This window comes from Octopus sinensis, linkage group LG8, assembly GCF_006345805.1.
Source record: "Octopus sinensis linkage group LG8, ASM634580v1, whole genome shotgun sequence".
NCBI lineage: Eukaryota > Metazoa > Mollusca > Cephalopoda > Octopoda > Octopodidae > Octopus > Octopus sinensis.
The window spans coordinates 6,316,496-6,336,417 of NC_043004.1; the positions used below are offsets into that span (position 1 = coordinate 6,316,496).

General features: G+C 36.2%; 1 protein-coding gene across 9 annotated transcripts in view; it reads right to left on the minus strand.

Moving 5' to 3' along the window:
- LOC115214989 (trafficking kinesin-binding protein 1) overlaps nucleotides 1-19,922 on the minus strand; it is a 257,960-nt gene that overhangs the window by 190,058 nt on the left and 47,980 nt on the right. For 8 of the 9 annotated variants that reach the window (XM_036505230.1, XM_036505233.1, XM_036505229.1 and 5 more), the window contains exon 1: nucleotides 3,894-3,988. The exons of the other annotated variant lie outside the window; for it this stretch is intronic. In XM_036505230.1, coding sequence (XP_036361123.1) covers nucleotides 3,894-3,973 — 80 coding nt within the window. In that variant the 5' untranslated portion in view covers nucleotides 3,974-3,988. Of the gene's footprint in view, nucleotides 1-3,893; nucleotides 3,989-19,922 lie in introns of those variants that run through there. 9 annotated transcript variants of the gene reach the window in all.

Sequence of the window (19,922 nt, forward strand, 5' to 3'; positions counted from 1 at the left end):
TTAAAATATCTTGTCAAAAATAAAGTTAAAATAAAATCAATATAGTAAGAAATTACAGTATTTCTTAAACATCTGTTACTCTTAGGAAACTACATCTTGATAACATTAAGTTTCTTAAACATACAACAACTACATTTAGATAATTGGATAAATGTGTCTTATGTATATGTGTGAAGATACGTGTTTGTGTGTAGGCAATAAAGAGGTCTGTATGTAGTGGCTCAGTCTGCTAGAAATAGCAGACAAATTTCCATCAAATCATATCCTACCTGCTTCAAAAAGAGCACACTGGATAATGTAACCATCATCCAGAAAATAAAGAGATGAGAAGGTCATAATAAGAATGCTTTGATCATAGGTTTGCTTCACAGGGACAGACCTAGGGATGAACAATAATAACTACATATATATTGCTTTTGCTTATTTTGCGCCACAAAAACCTAAAAGTGGTCAATACACATTTATATTAGAAATGCACAGTTTGATGTTTTATACACATGAGATAAACAGGAATATATATCCAAGCCACACTTTTGCTCAAACTTTTCTTACAAAGTGAAGTGGCTGTGTGGTAAGTAGCTTGCTTACAAACCACATGGTTCCGGGTTCAGCCCCACTGTGTGGCACCTTGGGCAATTGTCTTCCTTCTACTATAGCCTCGGGCCAACCAAAGCCTCGTGAGTGGATTTGGTAGATGGAAACTGAAAGAAGCCCGTTATATATATGTATATATATATATGTATGTGTGTGTGTATATGTTTGTGTGTCTGTGTTTGTCCCCCCCCTCCTCAACATCTCTTGACAACCGATGGCGGTGTGTTTACGTCGCTGTAACTTAGTGGTTCGGCAAAAGAGGTCAATAGAATAAGTCCTGGGGTCAATTTGCTCGACTAAAGGTGGTGCTCCAGCATGGCCACAGTCAAATGACTAAAACAAGTAAAAGAGTAAGAGTAAAGTAGCAGAGTGTGGATAAATGTAATCTAATTTACCACACACACACACATATATATATATATATATATATATATATATATATATGGTTGCCATTAGGAAGGGCATCTAGCTGTAGAAACCATGCTACAACAGCTATTTGGAGTTTGGACAGCTAGGGTTGGACATTTTAGTCACCTACATACAGATGTCTACAATTCCTGATCCGAAGATAGTCATCTGCAAGAAAAATGTGGACAGGAAGGGAATTCTGTTACAGTCTGGGAAGGGATGAAGTGAAAAAAAAAAAAACGAGCAGGCCTGGGGGGCTCTCATAGTCAGAAAGGCAGAATCTATAAGTTAGTGCTTGAAACAACTTTGTTGGTGAGTGAATCATTGTCCAGCAGTTAAATGACTTTGTTGGATGAAATTACTGTGTGTGTGCATGTGCATGCATGCACATGCTTGTAAGTAATAATTACTCCATGATGTGAGTATGATAAAATTTAACAGTGTGGTGAGAAGCACCACTAAAAGCATTAACCGAGCAAGCAGATGATGCAGAAGATAAATAAGTGCAAGGCTATAAAATCCATCTAAGCGATGCCATCATGGAAAAAAATGGTTATAAATTTTAGGATGATGTTATAGAAGATTACACATTCTGAGTTGATGGGAAAATCAACAGATGGATACAGCATTTTAATCAAAGGATGGAACAGAGCCTGACAGTTCTATTGATTGACAATGCCAAATATGTAAAGCACTGCAAGTGTTCTGGGCTGTCTATTTGCAAGTATGGCTTGGCTGTATAGTTAAGAAGCTGGCTCAACAATCATGGAATTCTGGGTTCAATTCTCCTACACGATGCCTTGGGCAAGTGTCAGCCTTGTGGAGGTAATTTAGAAGACAACAATGGTGTGGGAAGTATGTGAATACACACACACACACACACACACACACACACACATCACAAATCAATCCATCTTTCCCACCCAATATTCTTGGGAGGGTTGTAGGAGTAGAATCCTCATGTACCTCTTCCACAGAGTCCTGTCAGAAGCAACTATCATTACAATTCCTGAATTCCTGAGCATGACTAGCTGAAATCATAGATATTATCTAACCACCTCGTTCTTGGTCTACCTCTAAGTCTCCAGCCTGTTGGATTGGTTTGGCTTAAAAAAATGCATCTTTCATGACATTTTATGTGTCAAAAAGACAACTAAGTCCTTGAACATCAGCACTATTCATAGGGAACATCTCACCCTAAGCAGAAATGAATGATGGTCAATAACTAGGAAGAATAGCCAACAGTTAGGGAATATTTGAACTTTCTTTGGTCGACCTGAGGCTATAGTAGAAAGCAATAACCCAAAGCACCATGCCATGCAATCCATGCCAAGATGGGAAATACACAGGTGTGACTGTGTGGTAAGTAGCTTGTTTACCAACCACACGGTTCCAGGTCCAGTCCCATTGTGTGGCACCTTGGGCAAGTGTCTTCTACTATAGTCTCAGGCTGACCAAAGCCTTGTAAGTGGGTTTGGTAGAAGGAAACGAAGAAGCCCATTGTGTGTGTATATCTGTATGTATGTGTGTGTGTTTGTTCCCCTGCCATTGCTTGACAACTGATGCTGGTGTATTTATGTCTCTGTAACTTAGCAGTTTGGCAAAGGAACCGATAGGATAAGTACCAAGTGCACAGAGAATAAATCCTAGGGTAGATTTCTTCAACTAAGATCCTTTAAGGTGGTGCTCCAGTATGGCCACAGTCAAATGACTGGAACAAGTAAAATAATTAAATGATGGTGATATCATTCTAAACATCGTTTAACATCCATTTCCCAAGCTAGCATGGTTTGGATGGTTTGACAGGAACAAGCAAGTCAGAAGACTTGCCTGTCAGTTTCGGCATGATTTCTGTAGCTGGATGCCCTTCCTGATACCAACTGCTTTTCAAAGTGTACTGGATACTTTTCACATGGCATAAGCAGCAGTAAAGTCTGCAAGTAACTTGCAGGACAAAATTCCTCAACTGGGGAGAACAGTATTGAAGGAAACAAAGTTGTCTTACATTAGTAGACATAAGCTTCCTCAGATGGCGAATAGAGGAGAGAAAGATGAAGATGTGATAAGGGGGTGCAGTGGCTGAACACCAAAATTACAGGTGTATATAGTGGTGTAGAAATAGGATATATACATTTATATGTAATAAATACATAATTTAAGTAATCGGTCTTCATCATCATCATTTTCTGCCTGGTTCCCAGGCTTGCCTGAGTTGGTCAGAGTATCATCTATATGTTGATATGTCAGAAAATCTAAAGACAATATCTAACATTTAAATTGGCAAATTTTGAAAATTCATATTTTAAATTAAAAACAGAAAATTATTTTTGGTAATCTTAATTAAAATGGAACATGGATAGTTTTCTAATATTTGAGGTTATTGTAAATTTTCTGAAACAAACAGGCAGTTAAACATATTTACACACACACATAAGAAAAAGAATGTTATCAAGAAGACAATAAAAAGTTTTAAAAAAGAATAATAATTACTTATAAATGATATGTATATTGATTATTCCAGAGATCACAGGAAAAATAATTATCTTTTAACATATGAATATATTTTATGGATTTCAAATACCAGAAAAGGGAGAATTATAACTTATTATGCTGTCGGAGCTAACATATAAAAGATTTATTGGGGATTTGTATATATATATATTACCAATGAATTGTTGTTTTATGCCAGAAATATATTGTTCTGATTTCAATTAATTTCCTAAACTGTGGTATCCCTTGGCCAAATGCTTCATTTGTCCAAAAGAAAGGCAACATTATTTGGATTGCTTTGATAGGAAAAATAAAACATGAAAAGACATTTTAGATATAACAACAGAATTAATAAATGAATATTAAATTTCAACAGACAATAGATTTCTATCAAATCTTACCAGTTTTTGTTGGTTTTTCTAAAACAATCAATACACATTTTGGACTTATGGTTATGTTCACAACTTAGGGCATTCCACATGGTAATTCACACAACTAAGTAGCAGCCATGAAACTTGATTGAGTAAACAAGTCTTCAGACTAGAGTCTTTTCCCTTCTTCATTCTGATGGGCTATGTGGCATAAAGTCTGAGCAAACACTGACAAATATTGAGTTTTTGTTATATTTACAATTCACCACCAACTCTTCTTTCGTGGTGTGTGTCTTGTCTTAAGGGGGAATAAAGTCAATAACTAAATTAAAAGGAGCTGAAAATTCTGTCAGTTAAATAATTTTTTTAGAATTATATAAACTTGAATAATAAACATCTATTAGAAACAATAAAATCCATACAAAACTATTTAGAAATGTCAGCTTTGTCTTGACTGGTCAGTTGTCATTTAATTTCATAGATATATTCCTTTTGCCTGTGTCTGTCTCTCTCTCATTAGTTCTCTTCCTTTTTCTTCATTGATTTGTCAGTTGCTAGCAGAATGAATTTTAGCAAATAAATTGCAAGGCCAAGCCAACAAGTATATTTTCAGTGGGATATAAAGCAGACAGGTGGTGAAAAGTTAAGGAGAACAAGCTGATTGCATATACAAGGAGTACGTGACAGCAAAATTTCAAGAACACCAGCAGGTGAAAAGTTACAATCACAGCATCTGTCAACTATCGTGTACATAACATATAAAACCAAGCGTTATTCTAAATGAAAAAGTACATAAGCAATTCTATATAACAACAGCATCTGACTATGTATATTATATGCAGTGTTAATAGTCAAAAGGATTAAGAGCTAATCCTACCACATAAATATCCACAACAGACATTTTACGAGGTGAACTACACACCAATTAGACATTAAAAATTTTATTCACTTCATTAAATAAATTATTGCTAAATCTCAAGAAATAAATATCTAATAATCTAATATATATCTAAAATATGTATAAATCTTGCCAAACCTTGTAAAAATTGATTTTTTTAAAAAGTTCAAACAAATAGTGTCAAGGATATTAAAATTAAGCTCCTTTAATATGGGATAGAGTAATTAATCCACGTATCAGTTGATTATATCACATAAGAAAGATGAATTCCATTTAAAAACACACACATAAGACTTAACATAAGACTTTGTTAATCTAATTATCAAAACATACAAGACATAAATAAAGGATATAAAGAAAATCCCTGTGGTTTTGATGCCACTCTTGTCCCTTGTTATTATAAAGCGGGGAGGGTTAAGCTGGATTCAACATGGCCACCATGTCATGGGTTTGATATTGCTTTCTTGAGTTCAGAAACTAGTTGTTATATTTCTACCAGTCATTAACCCCACCTCATCATCACAAATCCAAAGACAATGAAAAAATAACAGTGTACAATATTTACACCTTCCACAAAGACTTTGTTGATACAATAAACATGGACAGCAAGCAGCCAGAACTGTTAGCAAATAATGCCTTGTGTGTGAATTTGGTATATTCCTGAGCTTGATTTGATAAAGTAAATCTTTGGAGGTGATGCTCCAGCATGGCTGCAGTCTAGTCTCCATTTCTTCTTAGGTTAAGTGGAAATGTTGCTCGCAAGAGTTAATAATTAAATTTCCTAATTAATTTTTTTTCTTGTATGCTCACTTCCTTTCTGTACTAAATCAATGGTTTTCAATCGGGGTCTATATGACTCCTAGGGATCTGTATAAGACTTGGGGGGAGGGGGGCACAGAGAAGTAAAATAGTAAATTAGGGGCCCCTCATCATCATCGTTTAACCTCTGCTTTCCATGCTAGCATCAGTTGGACGATTTGACTGCAGTCTGGCGAACTGGATGACTGCCCCAGACTCCAATCTGATGTGGCAGAGTTTCTACAGGTGGATGCCCTTCCTAATGCCAACAACTCCGAGAGTGTAGTGGGTGCTTTTATGTGCCACCGGCATGAGGGCCAGTCAGGCAGTACTGGCAATGGCCATGCTCAAATGGTGTTTTTTATGTGCCACCTGCACAGGAACCAGTCCAGTGGCACTGGCAATGACCTCGCTAAGGATTCAGAAAAAATTTTGGTTTAGAAGTATTTATTGCAAGAAACATTTTTTTTTCCCCCCTCAAACATTTTACTTAGTTCAACCTACACAAGTTAATGTGTGCAAAGCAAAATAGGAATTTTGAAAGAAAACCTATAAAACTAGTTTTTAAACATGGAATGGCTATGGGTGTCCACCAAAATAAAATAGTAATTAAATGAGTCTATAGATCAAAAAAAAAAAAAAAGAAAACAGCTGAGAATAGGTGTGTTAGATAATACTACAAATTAAGATCTTCACAGATATTCTACTTTGGATACTGAATAATGTACCAGCTTCAGCAGTTGACCTTCAGAAGAAGGTTAAAAAACCAAGCTTGCTATCTTCAATTCAGTTCTCATGGCTATCATCCATATGGTCATGGATGTTGGGTAATGACCGAAAAAGTAGAATCGCAAATACAAGCAACTGGAACGAGATGCATGTGAAGGATCTCTGAAGTAATGTGTAGCTCAGAGATCAGGGAGTCTCAAGGTCAAGGTGCTACTTCTTCACATTGAGAGGTCACAGTTATTGTTCTAGAATGTCACAGGAAAGGATCGCAAGTCAAGTAGGTGGCAGGGGAGCTAGGGGTAGATCAAGAACAAAATGGTTGGATAATATCCATAGTTTCAATTGGTTACATTTAGGAACCCTAGAGAGGTGATGCCTGGAGACTACTTCACAACCCTTCCAGGAATAGTGGGCAATGGAAATGGATGAATAGATGGATTTATGTATATTTTCTGATATGAATTCTTTTCAAAGTGGATGTCTAATTTATTGATAAATCAAGGTAGTTCTTGTCCACAAGTAGATAATTGCTACTGGCATTACAGCTTGCTAAATCACTTTAAAGTAGTTCTTGACTCAGATTAAAAACTACAAAATGTTCATAGGAAATAGAAATCAGTAGAGACAAGGATAAACAAAAGTTATCCGCTTTTACATGTTATGAAGAGAAAATCAAAACAATTTGTTAATAAATGTCTATTTCACATTTTTAGATTTTAATGTTTTTCTGAGTGTGATTCTACAGAATGCAATTTAGACAAAATATCTTGATTCAAGTAATTAATTTGAATTATGCTCTTGCACATATCTTCAAGACAGTGACGAGTATATGTGAGAGAGAAAACATATTCACTTTAATTAGGAAAAAAAAAATTCATTACCACCATTAATTAGCACCAGTTTAATATTTACAATTTTATACAAGTATTAGTAGGACAGATTTATAATACATCAATATTACATTCATCTTGATCTGGTATCTAACAAAACCAACATTATCAGACTGAACTCCATTATGCCAAAACTTATTTTCTCCCAACTTTCACCTCCAGTTGATGCTTCCCTTCACCAGGATACATTAGTCCAGCGTTTCTCAACCTTTTCACCCTTAAATAAATTCCATGTCTCAAGGAACCCCTGCACAAAAAAATATACCATATCTATCTCATATCTATTTCATAATAGTTCATGTGGTAAATATCACATATATATATATAATCTTTTGTGGTGAATGGCGATTTGACGTCTATATCTAGCATGTTGACTGTCCACTTTTCGTGTTCAGTCCTTAATTGGTATATATATATATATATATATATATGGTTGTTATATCTTTAATAACATAAGGTTAGATAAGATGATGTCTACATTACAATAACCAATAATATGTTGTGCATGTATAGTAATATCACAATCATGAAATTACGGAGATGTACTTGCATAGCAAGTAACCTGATCTGAGATTGTGTACTGGAATGAAAACAATTGCAGCGTTGAAGGTGTTTATAAGCCATTTAAGACACACACAAAAACCATTAGATTCACGTCAACATTTAAATTTAATTTGCCAAAATATTTTCATAGCTTTGAGACTGTGACCTGTTCACTGACAAAATTCCGTGCTGCACAGAATTTTGGCAAATTAAATTTAAATCTAAATATTTTGGCAAATTAAATTTAAATGTTGAAATGAATCTAATGCTTTTTGTGTGTTTCTTAAATGGCATATAATCACCTTCCACAATCATGAAATTAATATCAGCTTATCTCACTGTCTAGCAGAACCCCTAGGAACCTTTTGCGGAAACCTGGGGTTCCAGGAAACACCGGTTGAGAAACACTGCATTAGTCATTCAATTCATCCACCTGCCCAATGTTCATTCTAAAAAGCTTATATTAAAAATACAGAAGACTATATTCAATACATTTATCTCTTAATCCCCACTGAGCTGATCAAATTTTGGCTGGTGATGTAACATGCTAATCATATGCAAATTAGCCCTAACAACCTCTCTCTATTGGCCAGTAAAATTAAAATATGCATACTACATCATATGAAATGTGGAGAATTCTGGAAAGCACCCCACTATCAAAAACAAGTGCATATGCTCAGAATGGAGTATACTACTCACTCTCTACATTGCTTATTACTCTATCATGTAATAAGAATTGGGTTTGTTGTTTAGTCTAAGTCAGCCTTGATTGAGCAGACTTATGACAAAAGGTTTACCAGCCTTGATCATCCTGTCTTTTCCTTTTTTTTCCAGCATCAGCATGTCAATATGTTGTTCTTTTTTAAAGACAGTAGTGTATATTTCAAGGGCAATTTGGCTGCTGTTTTCAAGCAGGTCTACTAATCATGTAGATTACTAGACTTGCTTTATGAAATAAAAGTTAAACACATTTGTTACCCAAAAAGATTAAAGAAAACATTTTTCTTCCTTACAAGGGGGGGCTGTCATAAGATTAGATATCAGGACTTCGTGGTTAGTAGTCCAGCCTCTAAACATCACAGTTTCATTACAGTATTTCATTATAGGCATTAGTCCCTGGAAATATTAATTTCCATCTAACTTTATTTGCTAGAGAATATTTAATTGTCTAAGTAAAAGCAAAGCTAATTACATGACTCACTGTCATGCTTTATCATCATTTAAATGTCTCCTTTTCCATGCTCACATGGGTCAGAAGGAATTCTTTGAGACAGATACAGTCAGATGCCTTTCCTGTCACCAACCATCACCCGTTTCCAGTAATCTGACTGCGGCCATGCTCAAGCACCACCTTAAAGGGTTTTTTAGTCGAAAAAAATCGACCCCAAGGCTTATTCTTTGTAAACCTAGTACTTATTCAATTGGTCTCTTTTGCCAAACTGCTAAGTTACTGGGACATAAACACACCAACAATTGGTTGTCAAGCAATGATGGGGGGGACAAACACAGAAACAAAGACACCATGTGGTTGAGAAAATTGGAAACAAAGGATATCCTTGCATGATGGTGTTCATCATCATCATCATCCATTCATTTTTCCATGCTGGCATGCTTGTTTAATACTATAACATGTCAAGACAAGGAGACACTAGCATGCACACACACACACATGCTAGGCTTCTTTCAGTTTCTGACTACCAAATCTACTCACAAGGCTTTAATTAGCCTGAGACTATAGCAGAAGAAACTTGCTCAAGATGCTATGCAATGGGATTGAACATGAAACCATGTAATTTGAAATAACTTTTCAAACCATAAAACCATGCCTGCATCTGTTATGTCACAGAAAATATATTCTTTGTCCTTCAGCATTCAAACATTCGAAGGGCACCCAACATTTTCTTTATATCAAAATTGTAAGAAAATGGTTCCAAATTTTTGTTTATTCACCCTTTTACTCTGGTATTGTCCCATCAACCTAAAAGTTAACAATATCCAATCCTGAATTTGCAATGACCAACAGTAACCAGAAGGAATGCTGTATAATTGGGCTTATATCTATGTACTGGCAAAACCTTCGATACACACTACAGTGAAGCATAATATTATCAGTATTTGCTAAATCTGAGATGAAGAAATATAAAGATCTTGAGAGAATGAATATTATATGATATCAATTACAAGTGACAGCAACAAGTCTGGTCTTGAAAGAGTTAGTTCATTAATAACAGGATTTACACTTAAAATAATTATATATATATATATATACACTCCCCACACATACAACCACTACACATGCACACACGAACACACACATACTTCTACTGACCATTCTCCTATAAACATGTGTAGGTAGACAAACAACAGGCAGCCACTCCTACCAAAATTCTTACTATAAATTCTTCCTATGACCTTAAAGGATACTAAACCCAACCACACACACAGATAAACAGCCACCACACACATACACACACACACCCACACATACCTCCTTCTCTTGCACTCTCCTGTCTTTGAAAGAACTTTTTCTTCACCCATTCCCTTCCGGTCATTTCAATCTGTGACCGTGTGTGTATCGTTGGCAATTTTCTATCTCTGTCTTCCCTTCCTTGGACCTTTCCTTTTTCTATGTTTCTGATGAAGAGCTCCGCTCGAAACGTTAAAATCCTCCTTCTTTCTTTCCTTTCCTGAGCGTCCAATAACACTATACTTGTTCCACATCCTCGCGGTGTTGTGTTTTCTTTTTGTTCATGTTAGAATTAACTATATATATATATATATATATATATATCAATATGTGACCTCGTGAGTACCGGCAGCGATTTTTTTTCCTCTGTCTTCCCTTCTCGGGATCTTTCCTTCTCCTATGTTTCTGACGAAGAGCTCCGCTCGAAACGTTAAACCCTCCTTCTTCTCTTCTTTCCTGAGCATCCAATAATACTTTATTTGTTCCACGTCCTCGCGTTGCTGTGTTTTTTTTGTGTTTTCTTGTTTGGATTAACTATATATATATATATATATAAAGCCCAATTTATTTATGATCAGAAGCATTCATAAACCGAGGCACTACTGTATTAAATGAATATGAGAAAGACAGGAGATAAAGTATGATTTATACATGATCAGAGTTGTTCGAAAACTGAGGACCTACTGTAATAAGATCAATTTGTTTGATTAAACCCTTCAAAGTGGTGCCCCCAACATAGCCACAGTCCGATGACAGAAACAAGTAAAAGATAAAAAGCCAAAATAAAAAATATGACAGCGTCTCAATGAAATAAATTTTTATTTAAATTAACTTCTGAGGTGAGTGTTAGTCTTGTTGTGTCTTTTCATTTTGATTCTATCCCAACAAAAACAGGCCTCATTCCACATGTTGTCTATTACAGGAAACAATTAACTGATGCTGTTCAACCCTCTAGCATTCAGATTATTTTGTCAAATGGTCTGCTTTTTCATTCACATGGTTTTTAATTAATCTTGCATTATTTTGTTGCTTCAAAATTTTGATCATGAGATTGTATATTTTATAATGGCATTGAAGGGTAAGTGTGATAAGCTGGATCTGGCTTGGTAGAACATAAGGCAGCAAGCATATCTGGGCTGGATATGGCAGGTTTAAATACTAAAGAATTAATCTCAGATTAGCTCTGATCCAGCAAAACTATGATCAAAAGCTTCCAGTCGTGCTTATCCATCATTGTTTTAATGTCCACTTCTCCATGACTGCATGGATCAGAAGGAATTCATTAAAGCAGATTTTCTGCAGCTGGATGCTCCTCCTGCTGACAACCCTCACCTGTTTCCAAGAAAGATAATAATAGTTCCCCATGGCCAGACACATTTCACATTGAAGATTGGAAATGAACAACTGTTTGTATGATGATGAGAATGATGCTATTTACAACTATCATATGAAGTCAACAGCACACTAATACATACACAGACACACTTTTATGCAATAGGCTTCTTTCAGTTTCCATCTACCAAATCCCCTCACAAGGTTTTGGCTGGTCTGGGGCTATAGTACCAGATACCTGCCCAAGGTGTCAAGCAGAGTATCTAGGATTACATTATTTAATATTCCTATCACTTCTTTACAGCAGTAAGAGGGAGATTTAACTGCTATTTCAAGTATGTTCAAGTATGCACATACATGTAAATACATATACATAGATGCAGGAGTAGCTGTGTGCTAAGTAGCTTGGTTCCCAAGCACATGGTTATGGGTTCAGTCCCACTGCGTAGCACCTTGGGCAAGTGTCTTTGACTATAGCCTCGGGCTGACCAAAGCCTTGTGAGGGGATTTGGTAGACGGAAACTGAAAGAAGCCCATCATGTGTGTGTATATCCAACATTGCTTGACAACTAATACTGGTGTGTTTATATCCCCCGTAACTTAGTTGTTCGGCAAAAAGCGACCGATAGAATAAGTACTAGGCTTACAAAGAATAAGTCCTGGGGTTGATTTGTTCAACTGAAAGCAGTGCTCCGGCATGGCTGCAGTCAAATGACTGAAACAAATAAAAGAAGAAAAAAGAAGAAAATACACACACTCTCTCTCTCCCTTGGTCCTCACAGAGGCAATGACCAAGACCTTTGGCATTATACTGTGCTAGAGAAGACCCATCAAGTCAAGCAAAATTGCAGTGGTGGCAGATACTGATGTCATGCAAACTGGCACCTGTGCTAGTGGCACACAAACACACCCCAGTGTTACACAAATGGCACTCACGCCAATGGCACATAAAAGCACCCATTACATGCTCAGAGTGGTTGGCATTAGGAAGGGCATCCAGCCATAGAAAGCCATGCCAAATTAGACAGGAGTCTGGTGCTGCCTTCCAGCTTGCCAGCCCAGTCAAACCGTCCAACCCATGCCAGCATGGACAACAGATGTTAAATGATGATGATCATATGTATGTGTGTGTGTGTGTGTATATATATATATATATATATATATATATATATATATATATACATATATGTTTCATTCTTTTGTTGTTACTTTTTAGCATTATCATATATATATATATGTGTGTGTGTGTGTGTGTGTGTGTGTATGCATGCATGTAATTACATGTAACTTTCCCAAATACATGCATGTACTAGTATACAAAGAAACACTTGCACAGTCATGAGAAAATCCATGTGCGCACACACACATACATCTGCACACACAAATACAAACAATGAGAAGCAAGTAAACAAGGGAGTTCTTTCCCAAAATACCATTTATTGAATTCTGCCCAATTGCTTATGTTGTTATTAAAAATAAAAGAACCATTATTAGTTTTAGGAAAACAATTACTTTGACATGACATGTAAACACTGCAGGATTTGTGTGCATGACGCTAGTAGAGACAACAGAGATTAACTGACATTAATTGATGTAGGGGAGGAAGCACTTAATAACATGTCAATGCAAGAAGTGAAATAATAGAAGTAGATGAAGAGGACAATTTAGGTCAAGTCAGGAGTATAGGATGAACTGTATGAAATATGTAAGTTCATCTGTCAATAATTATGGTTTATCACTCTCTTTAAGAGTTTCATCAGGAGGAAGGAATTGTGCCCATGACCTAACCATCTGAGTCAAAAGGAAGGCACGTGGCTTACTGGTTGGGATTTCCAGTTGTAAGGTCATGACCAGAGGTGTGTTCTATCCTTGAGCAAGACACTTTATTTCACGTTGCTCCAGTCCACTCAGCTGGCAAAAATGAGTAGGTCCTGTAGATCAAAGGGCCAGCCTTGTCATATTATCTGTCACGCTGAATCTCCCTGAGGACTACATTATGGGTATGTGTGTCCATGGAGTACTCAGCCACTAGCACATTAATTTCATGAGCAGGATGTTTCAGTCATCAGATCAACTGGGACACTAGTCATTGTAACCAACAGAGTACCAGGTGAGTCAAATGGAGACTGATAAAGTTGATCTTCAGATTGTAGGTGCAGGCATGGCTGTCTGGTAAAAAATTTGCTTTCCAACCATACAGTTTTAGGTTCAGTCCTACTGCATGGTACCTTGTGCTTGTGCCTTCCACTATAGACCCGAGCTGACCAAAGCCTTTTGAGAGGATCTGGTAGACTGAAATTGGAAAAAAAAGGTTGTGTGTGTGTGTGCGCGCACATGCTACTGTCTCCTTTCCTTGATATTGCATGCTAGTAGTAAACAAGTGTCACCACCATGCAAGCAGTGTCCATTTCCATTTTTCCATGAAAATGTTTGGTCATAGGAAAATATTACCTCACTTGGAAACGGGTGAAGGTTGGCAACAGGAAGACCATCCAGCCTTAGAAAATCTGCCTCAACAAATTTCCATCTTCACCATGAAAGTATGGAAAAGTGAACATTAAATGACGACAGTACAATTACAAGTGAACACTTCAGGAAAAACATGGTCATGAAGGGAATTCCAGAGTGTTAATATTCTGGAGAAGTATTAGAAACATTTGCTAGTGTGGTGCTTGGCAAGGATGACACAGAATTAGTGATGAGAGGAAAAGAAATGAGTGTGTCATGTAAATGGATGCAGTGTGCAGTTAGCTCACTCTGATGAGCAAAAGCCACTGTAGCAATGGTAGAGAGGCAGAAAGAGGAGTCTGTTTTGCTCAGTTAGAGACAAGGATCCTGTTAGTAAGTCCAAGCCAATCACAGTCGGCTTTCTGATGATTTAAGTAGTTTGTGTGTGTAGTAGCTGTTCATCTATTGTACGTCTCACTTGAGCTTTGTAGAGAGCCAACAGCTGCTTAAAGTTGATGTATTTTCTGGCATCGGAAAGAAAAGTTAGCATCATGATAAAGTTTTTTTTATACATATATATGTAAAATCGTAGTCATGGCTGATGCCAGTGTCGCATAATTGGCACCTGTGCTGGTAGTACATAAAAAGTACCCTACGAACTTGGGGCCTCACAGGAAGTGACAAGTGACCGACACCTTTGGTAATATATTGTGCTTACCTATCAAGTCGAGTGAGATCTATGGCCAATGCTGGTGTTTTGCAACTGGCACCTGTACCAGTGGCACATAAAAGGCATCCATTACACTCTTGGAGTGGTTGGTGTTTGGAAGGGCATCCAGCTGTAGAATCCATGCCAAATCAAATTGGAACCTGGTACTGCTCCCCAGTTTACCAGTTTTCAGTCAAACTGTCTAACCCATGCCAGCATGGAAAATGGATGTTAAATGATGATCACACACACCTCGGATAAAGAAGTTTAGGCATCAAATTTTATTTCTTATATTCATTCGATCCAAGACTGTAAACTTTTCGGAAATAAAACCAACCTTGCTATTTTAGTAAATATCTTAAACTGAAACTATGGAATATCATAGATCAAGGGGCACCATAATGGAAGACTGGCTAAAATCACAGATTGATAGAAAAGTCTTAAATTCAACTCCAGCTTAAACTACAAAGTTGTACAACTGTGCAAGTAACAATGAATCATCTATTTCAATCAAGCCAATGAGAAGCTTCTTTGTAGCTGCTTGACCTGCTTGAAATATCAACCAAATCCCCCTCAAATCACATTTAACCATCTTAAAATAGAAAAGAAAAGAAAGCAGCAAACAATGTAATGCTAGATACACAAAATGACGGGATGATTATGGCTGGAGAGCAGTTCAGAATAGTTCTACTCAATCAGAGCTGTCTTGGAGTTAAACAATATTTAATGCATTCCTCCATACCTGTTTGAATTCATAATACATCATACACATTTGCAAAACAACGTGTATTTAATATTCACTAATATGATAAAACAACTGCCAAAATAAAAGTAAAATTTCGGAGGTCAAACAGATCAGGTAAAACTCTGATTTAGCAAAGAAATATATCTACACAATAAAGTTAAACATTGAACATCACCATAAAAAGAAGCATAGCATTAGCCCTTTTGATATCAACCCAGCTGAAATCACCTCTGATTCTGTAGTACAAATTTCTTGTTTTCATAAGTTTTGAATTAAAATCTTCCACCAAACCCGAATCACAATTTATGTTCCTAACACCAGCTTAATGATAACTAAGTTATTTTACTAAATTCTTTGTTATATTTTAAATTAATTGAAAGAAACACAGAGCATCTTAACAGAAATATGGTAGCAAAAGTGTTAAGATGAGTGAATGAGAAAGCTCAACTTTGTAGAAATAAGGGCCAAATTTCCCTTGTATCACACCCTACCATTAATAAAGGAAAATGAAAGACTGAATGATGTTCAAGATCCACTGCTTGTGAAAAAAAGATGGGATGGCCAAAACAGGAATGCCTTTGATCATACCCTTGCACAACCAAGGCTGATCTGCAGCAAAACCAACAAGACATTAAGGTCTGAAGATATCTCCCCTGAAAGTCAGGTACCTCTAGCACACAGGCATTTCCAACCCACTCATCTTTCCACCACTTGTCAATCCTACTGTGTACATTCCCACTTTACTCCTGGTCCTGCACTAATCCCTATGCAATGTCTCAGAATGTTGATCCTCTAGAATCTTTTCCCTGCAACAGTTTAAATGAAACATTAAAGCGTTAAATTCATTGGCCTCAAAAGAGCCAGTGAGATTTTCTACAGCCTGATGCCCTTTTGAAGTTTATTGGAAATGAATGACATTCATTTACAACAATTATGCAATGTCAAGACAAGGAGATACATATGCTGACACATTCACACACATACATACACACATACATAAACATGCACACACAAACGCACACATGCATACATAAACTTATGTATGCACACATGCATACATGCATACATAAACTTATGCATGCACACATGCATACATGCACACATGCATACATGCACACACACACACACACACAGCAGGCTTCTTTCAGCTCCAAACTTCTAAATCCACTCACAAGGCCTTAGCCAACCTGAGACTATAGTAGAAGACACTTGCCCAAGGTACCACGTAGTGGGACTGAACTTGAACCTATGTGGTTGAAGAGCAAACTTCTTAACCACAAAGCCAATGAGAAGCTTCTTTGTAGCTGCTTGACCTGCTAGAAATATCAACCAAATCCCCCTCAAATCACATTTAACCATCTTAAAATAGAAAAGAAAAGAAAGCAACAATGAGGTGGAAAAAAAGCAAAAGCAACAGGCTAGAATTGATTCACTTCATATGATAAACCATTGTAAATGAACAAATGAGATTCTATGTAGCCATTTGCGCTGCATGAAATAGCAACCAAAACACTCTTCAATTACACCCCACTGCATTAAGAAAGAACAGGATGCATGAAATAATGAAGTCCTAAAACTTTTAGGAAAAGACTAGAACATGTTTGATCACAGATCTGCAATCAATATAAGTCTAGAACTAAAACAACAACAACAACTGCATGTCAAATTTCACAGCATTGTATTTGGCAAATGCAAATATGGTATATTTAGAACAGACATGTGGATTGTAATTAGATATTTGATTGACTACCTACAGGACTACCTACCATAGACTGCTCAACCAAAAATGACCTCAGATTACACAATGGCAAGATAGAAACTAAAGAGATAAATTCATGTCCAGGCATTATAAATAATGAAAAGATTGCAGGACAAACACACACATTGTAATTATGATCTTATAAACAATAAACAAAGAAAATTTAGCACAATATCTTGGCAGCGTCCCAATGATGTCATAATTGGGTTGACAATTAGATCAATGTGAAAATTTATACACTTTAATTATTGATATAACCAGGTTCAAAAATTGCATAAAAACAAAATATTGTCTGTTATGTTTTCCTTTTTTATTGTTTAAACATTTATATGCATTTTCCTTGATTCCAAAGACATGATATTATCATTATCCTAATTTAGCATCTATTTTTACCATGCTGGCTAAGGTTGGACAGTTCAACGGGCATTGACAAGCCAGAGGATTGCACTATGGTTCAATGTCTGCTTTGGAATGGTTTCTACAGTTAGATACCCTTCCTAATGCCTATCATTTTACAGAGTGTACTGGGTGCTTTTTACAAAACACACACACCAGTGAGATTACTAGGTAACTTGCAAGACAAAACCTCTCAAATGAGAGTGTTATTGAGGGAGGTGGCATTATGGTAGGTGACAGAAGGTTAAAGTAAGATAGAGAGATAAGAACAGGTGTCCCAGAGTAGAGAAGATACATAGTTACCCCAGTTAGAAAAGAGAGAAGATGGTGGTGAAAATGTGTCAGGGTGTATACCCAAGCTACAGGAAGGTGAATATAGGAGAAGTGGTACATTTTATAAATTTGGATATTTTTACACAAGAATTATTGAAGAAAGTGTTTATATATATATGATCACAACCTCAACTGATTTTAAGACCAAGCCCTAACTTCAGATAGCGACTGTGGTGAAGTTGAGGTCAATAGCACATATCTATAAATAACAATACCCCCACCTCTTGCAGAACACTAAAAAAATTCACTCCAATCAGTTCACTTCGAGGATGACCAAATGGACGGATCCTGATGAAGCTGCAGCAGAAACTCATGTAGGTCATTATAATATGCTGTATATAACTATATAATAAATTTTGTGGATGTATAAGTCTCCATACTCTTTATATATGTATGTATGTGTGAGAGAGAGAGAGAGAGAGAGAGAGAGAGACTAGATCTCAGTGAGTCTTTCCACTTTAAGACGGCAGGTGTAATTTGAATGAGATCTGACTGCTATTTCTAGGTTAAGCAACTATGTAAAGGCTCCCTTACCAGTTTGGTCAGTAAGAGAACAATGGCTGCTCAGAGTAAATAGAATTTAACACCACAATCCATTATACAATCACAACAATAAGTATCTGAAAATATGACATTTTTTATGCTGAATGGCAGGTGGCATTGTATCTAATCAATTTTATCTGAAAAAATTTGGATTCGAAAATTAAATTGTCACAAATAAAATGACATGATCATGCTTACAGAAAATCAACATCATTATTGTTTAACATCTACTTGTCCATGTTTGCATGGGTCAGATAGAATTTGTTAAGGCAGATTTTTTTTCTTCTTTTTACCATCAGGTGCCTGTCCCGTCACCAATCTTCACCTGTTTCCCAGCAAGGTAATATCTTTTCATAGTTAGACAAGTTTTTAACAGAAGTGAACACCCTTATTTGTATACAATGATACTCATTCACAACCATCATATGTCTGGACAAGGGTAAACACACACCTAAATACGTATATATATATATAATATATATATATAACTAATGTAGGATAAAATTTTTTTTGGGAAAAAAATTTTATCAATGGCCAGCATATCAAAAAATACCTTTAAAGGTTAAATTTATAAATAATTTACAAGATAAGGGCAAAAGAAAAATTCTAATGCCAAATATGCCGAAAAAAAGACAATAATTGTCAATAAACCATTATAATTTATGCGTCTCGAAACAAACCAATAGAAATCTCTAAAAAATTCGTCATTACCATATTGGTCCAATTTCGGGGTTAATTTGTAAGAAATTTTCTCCTCTTCAGTGGCAAATACGCAATATATAAGTGAAATACTTACTCATACCCACGGAAAAAGCAAGCACTAAGTCCCGAGCAGAACTAAGTACCCCAAATATATCCAAAATAGAAAAATCTTCGGCACATCTCGAGACATGTGTGATTTGAACTAGAAACTTTCACAGAGTGATAGAATCTGGAAGTGAACACTATTCAATTTATAACTAATGTAGGATAAAATTTTTTTTCGGGAAAAATATTTTATATATATATATATATATACATACACACACAACAGATTTTTTCAGTTTGGGTCTACCAAATCCACTCACAGAGCTTTGGCTAGATCAGGGCATAGTAGAAAAAACCTACCCAAGATGCCATGCAGTGATAATGATCCCCAAACCCACATGATTGGGAAGCAAGCCACTCAACTACACAGCCACACCTGCATATACCACACATACCCTCAAATACTATATTAACCAGCATACAAGTCAATGTAGTGTATTGTGTAAACATGTAGCATAAGCATTCAAACATTGTCAATGTCTTTCCAAATCCAGTTTGCATTTCACATGGAATTTTTGATCCACCAAAGCTGTCTTGTTGTATAAGTCAACTACCTTTCTTTTGGCCGTAAAGTTTGGCCTGAAAAATTTGACTTGTAAGTTGAAAAATACAATAAGCAATGGAGTTCAAGATAGTAAGTAACAAATCAAGATTTTGTGTTA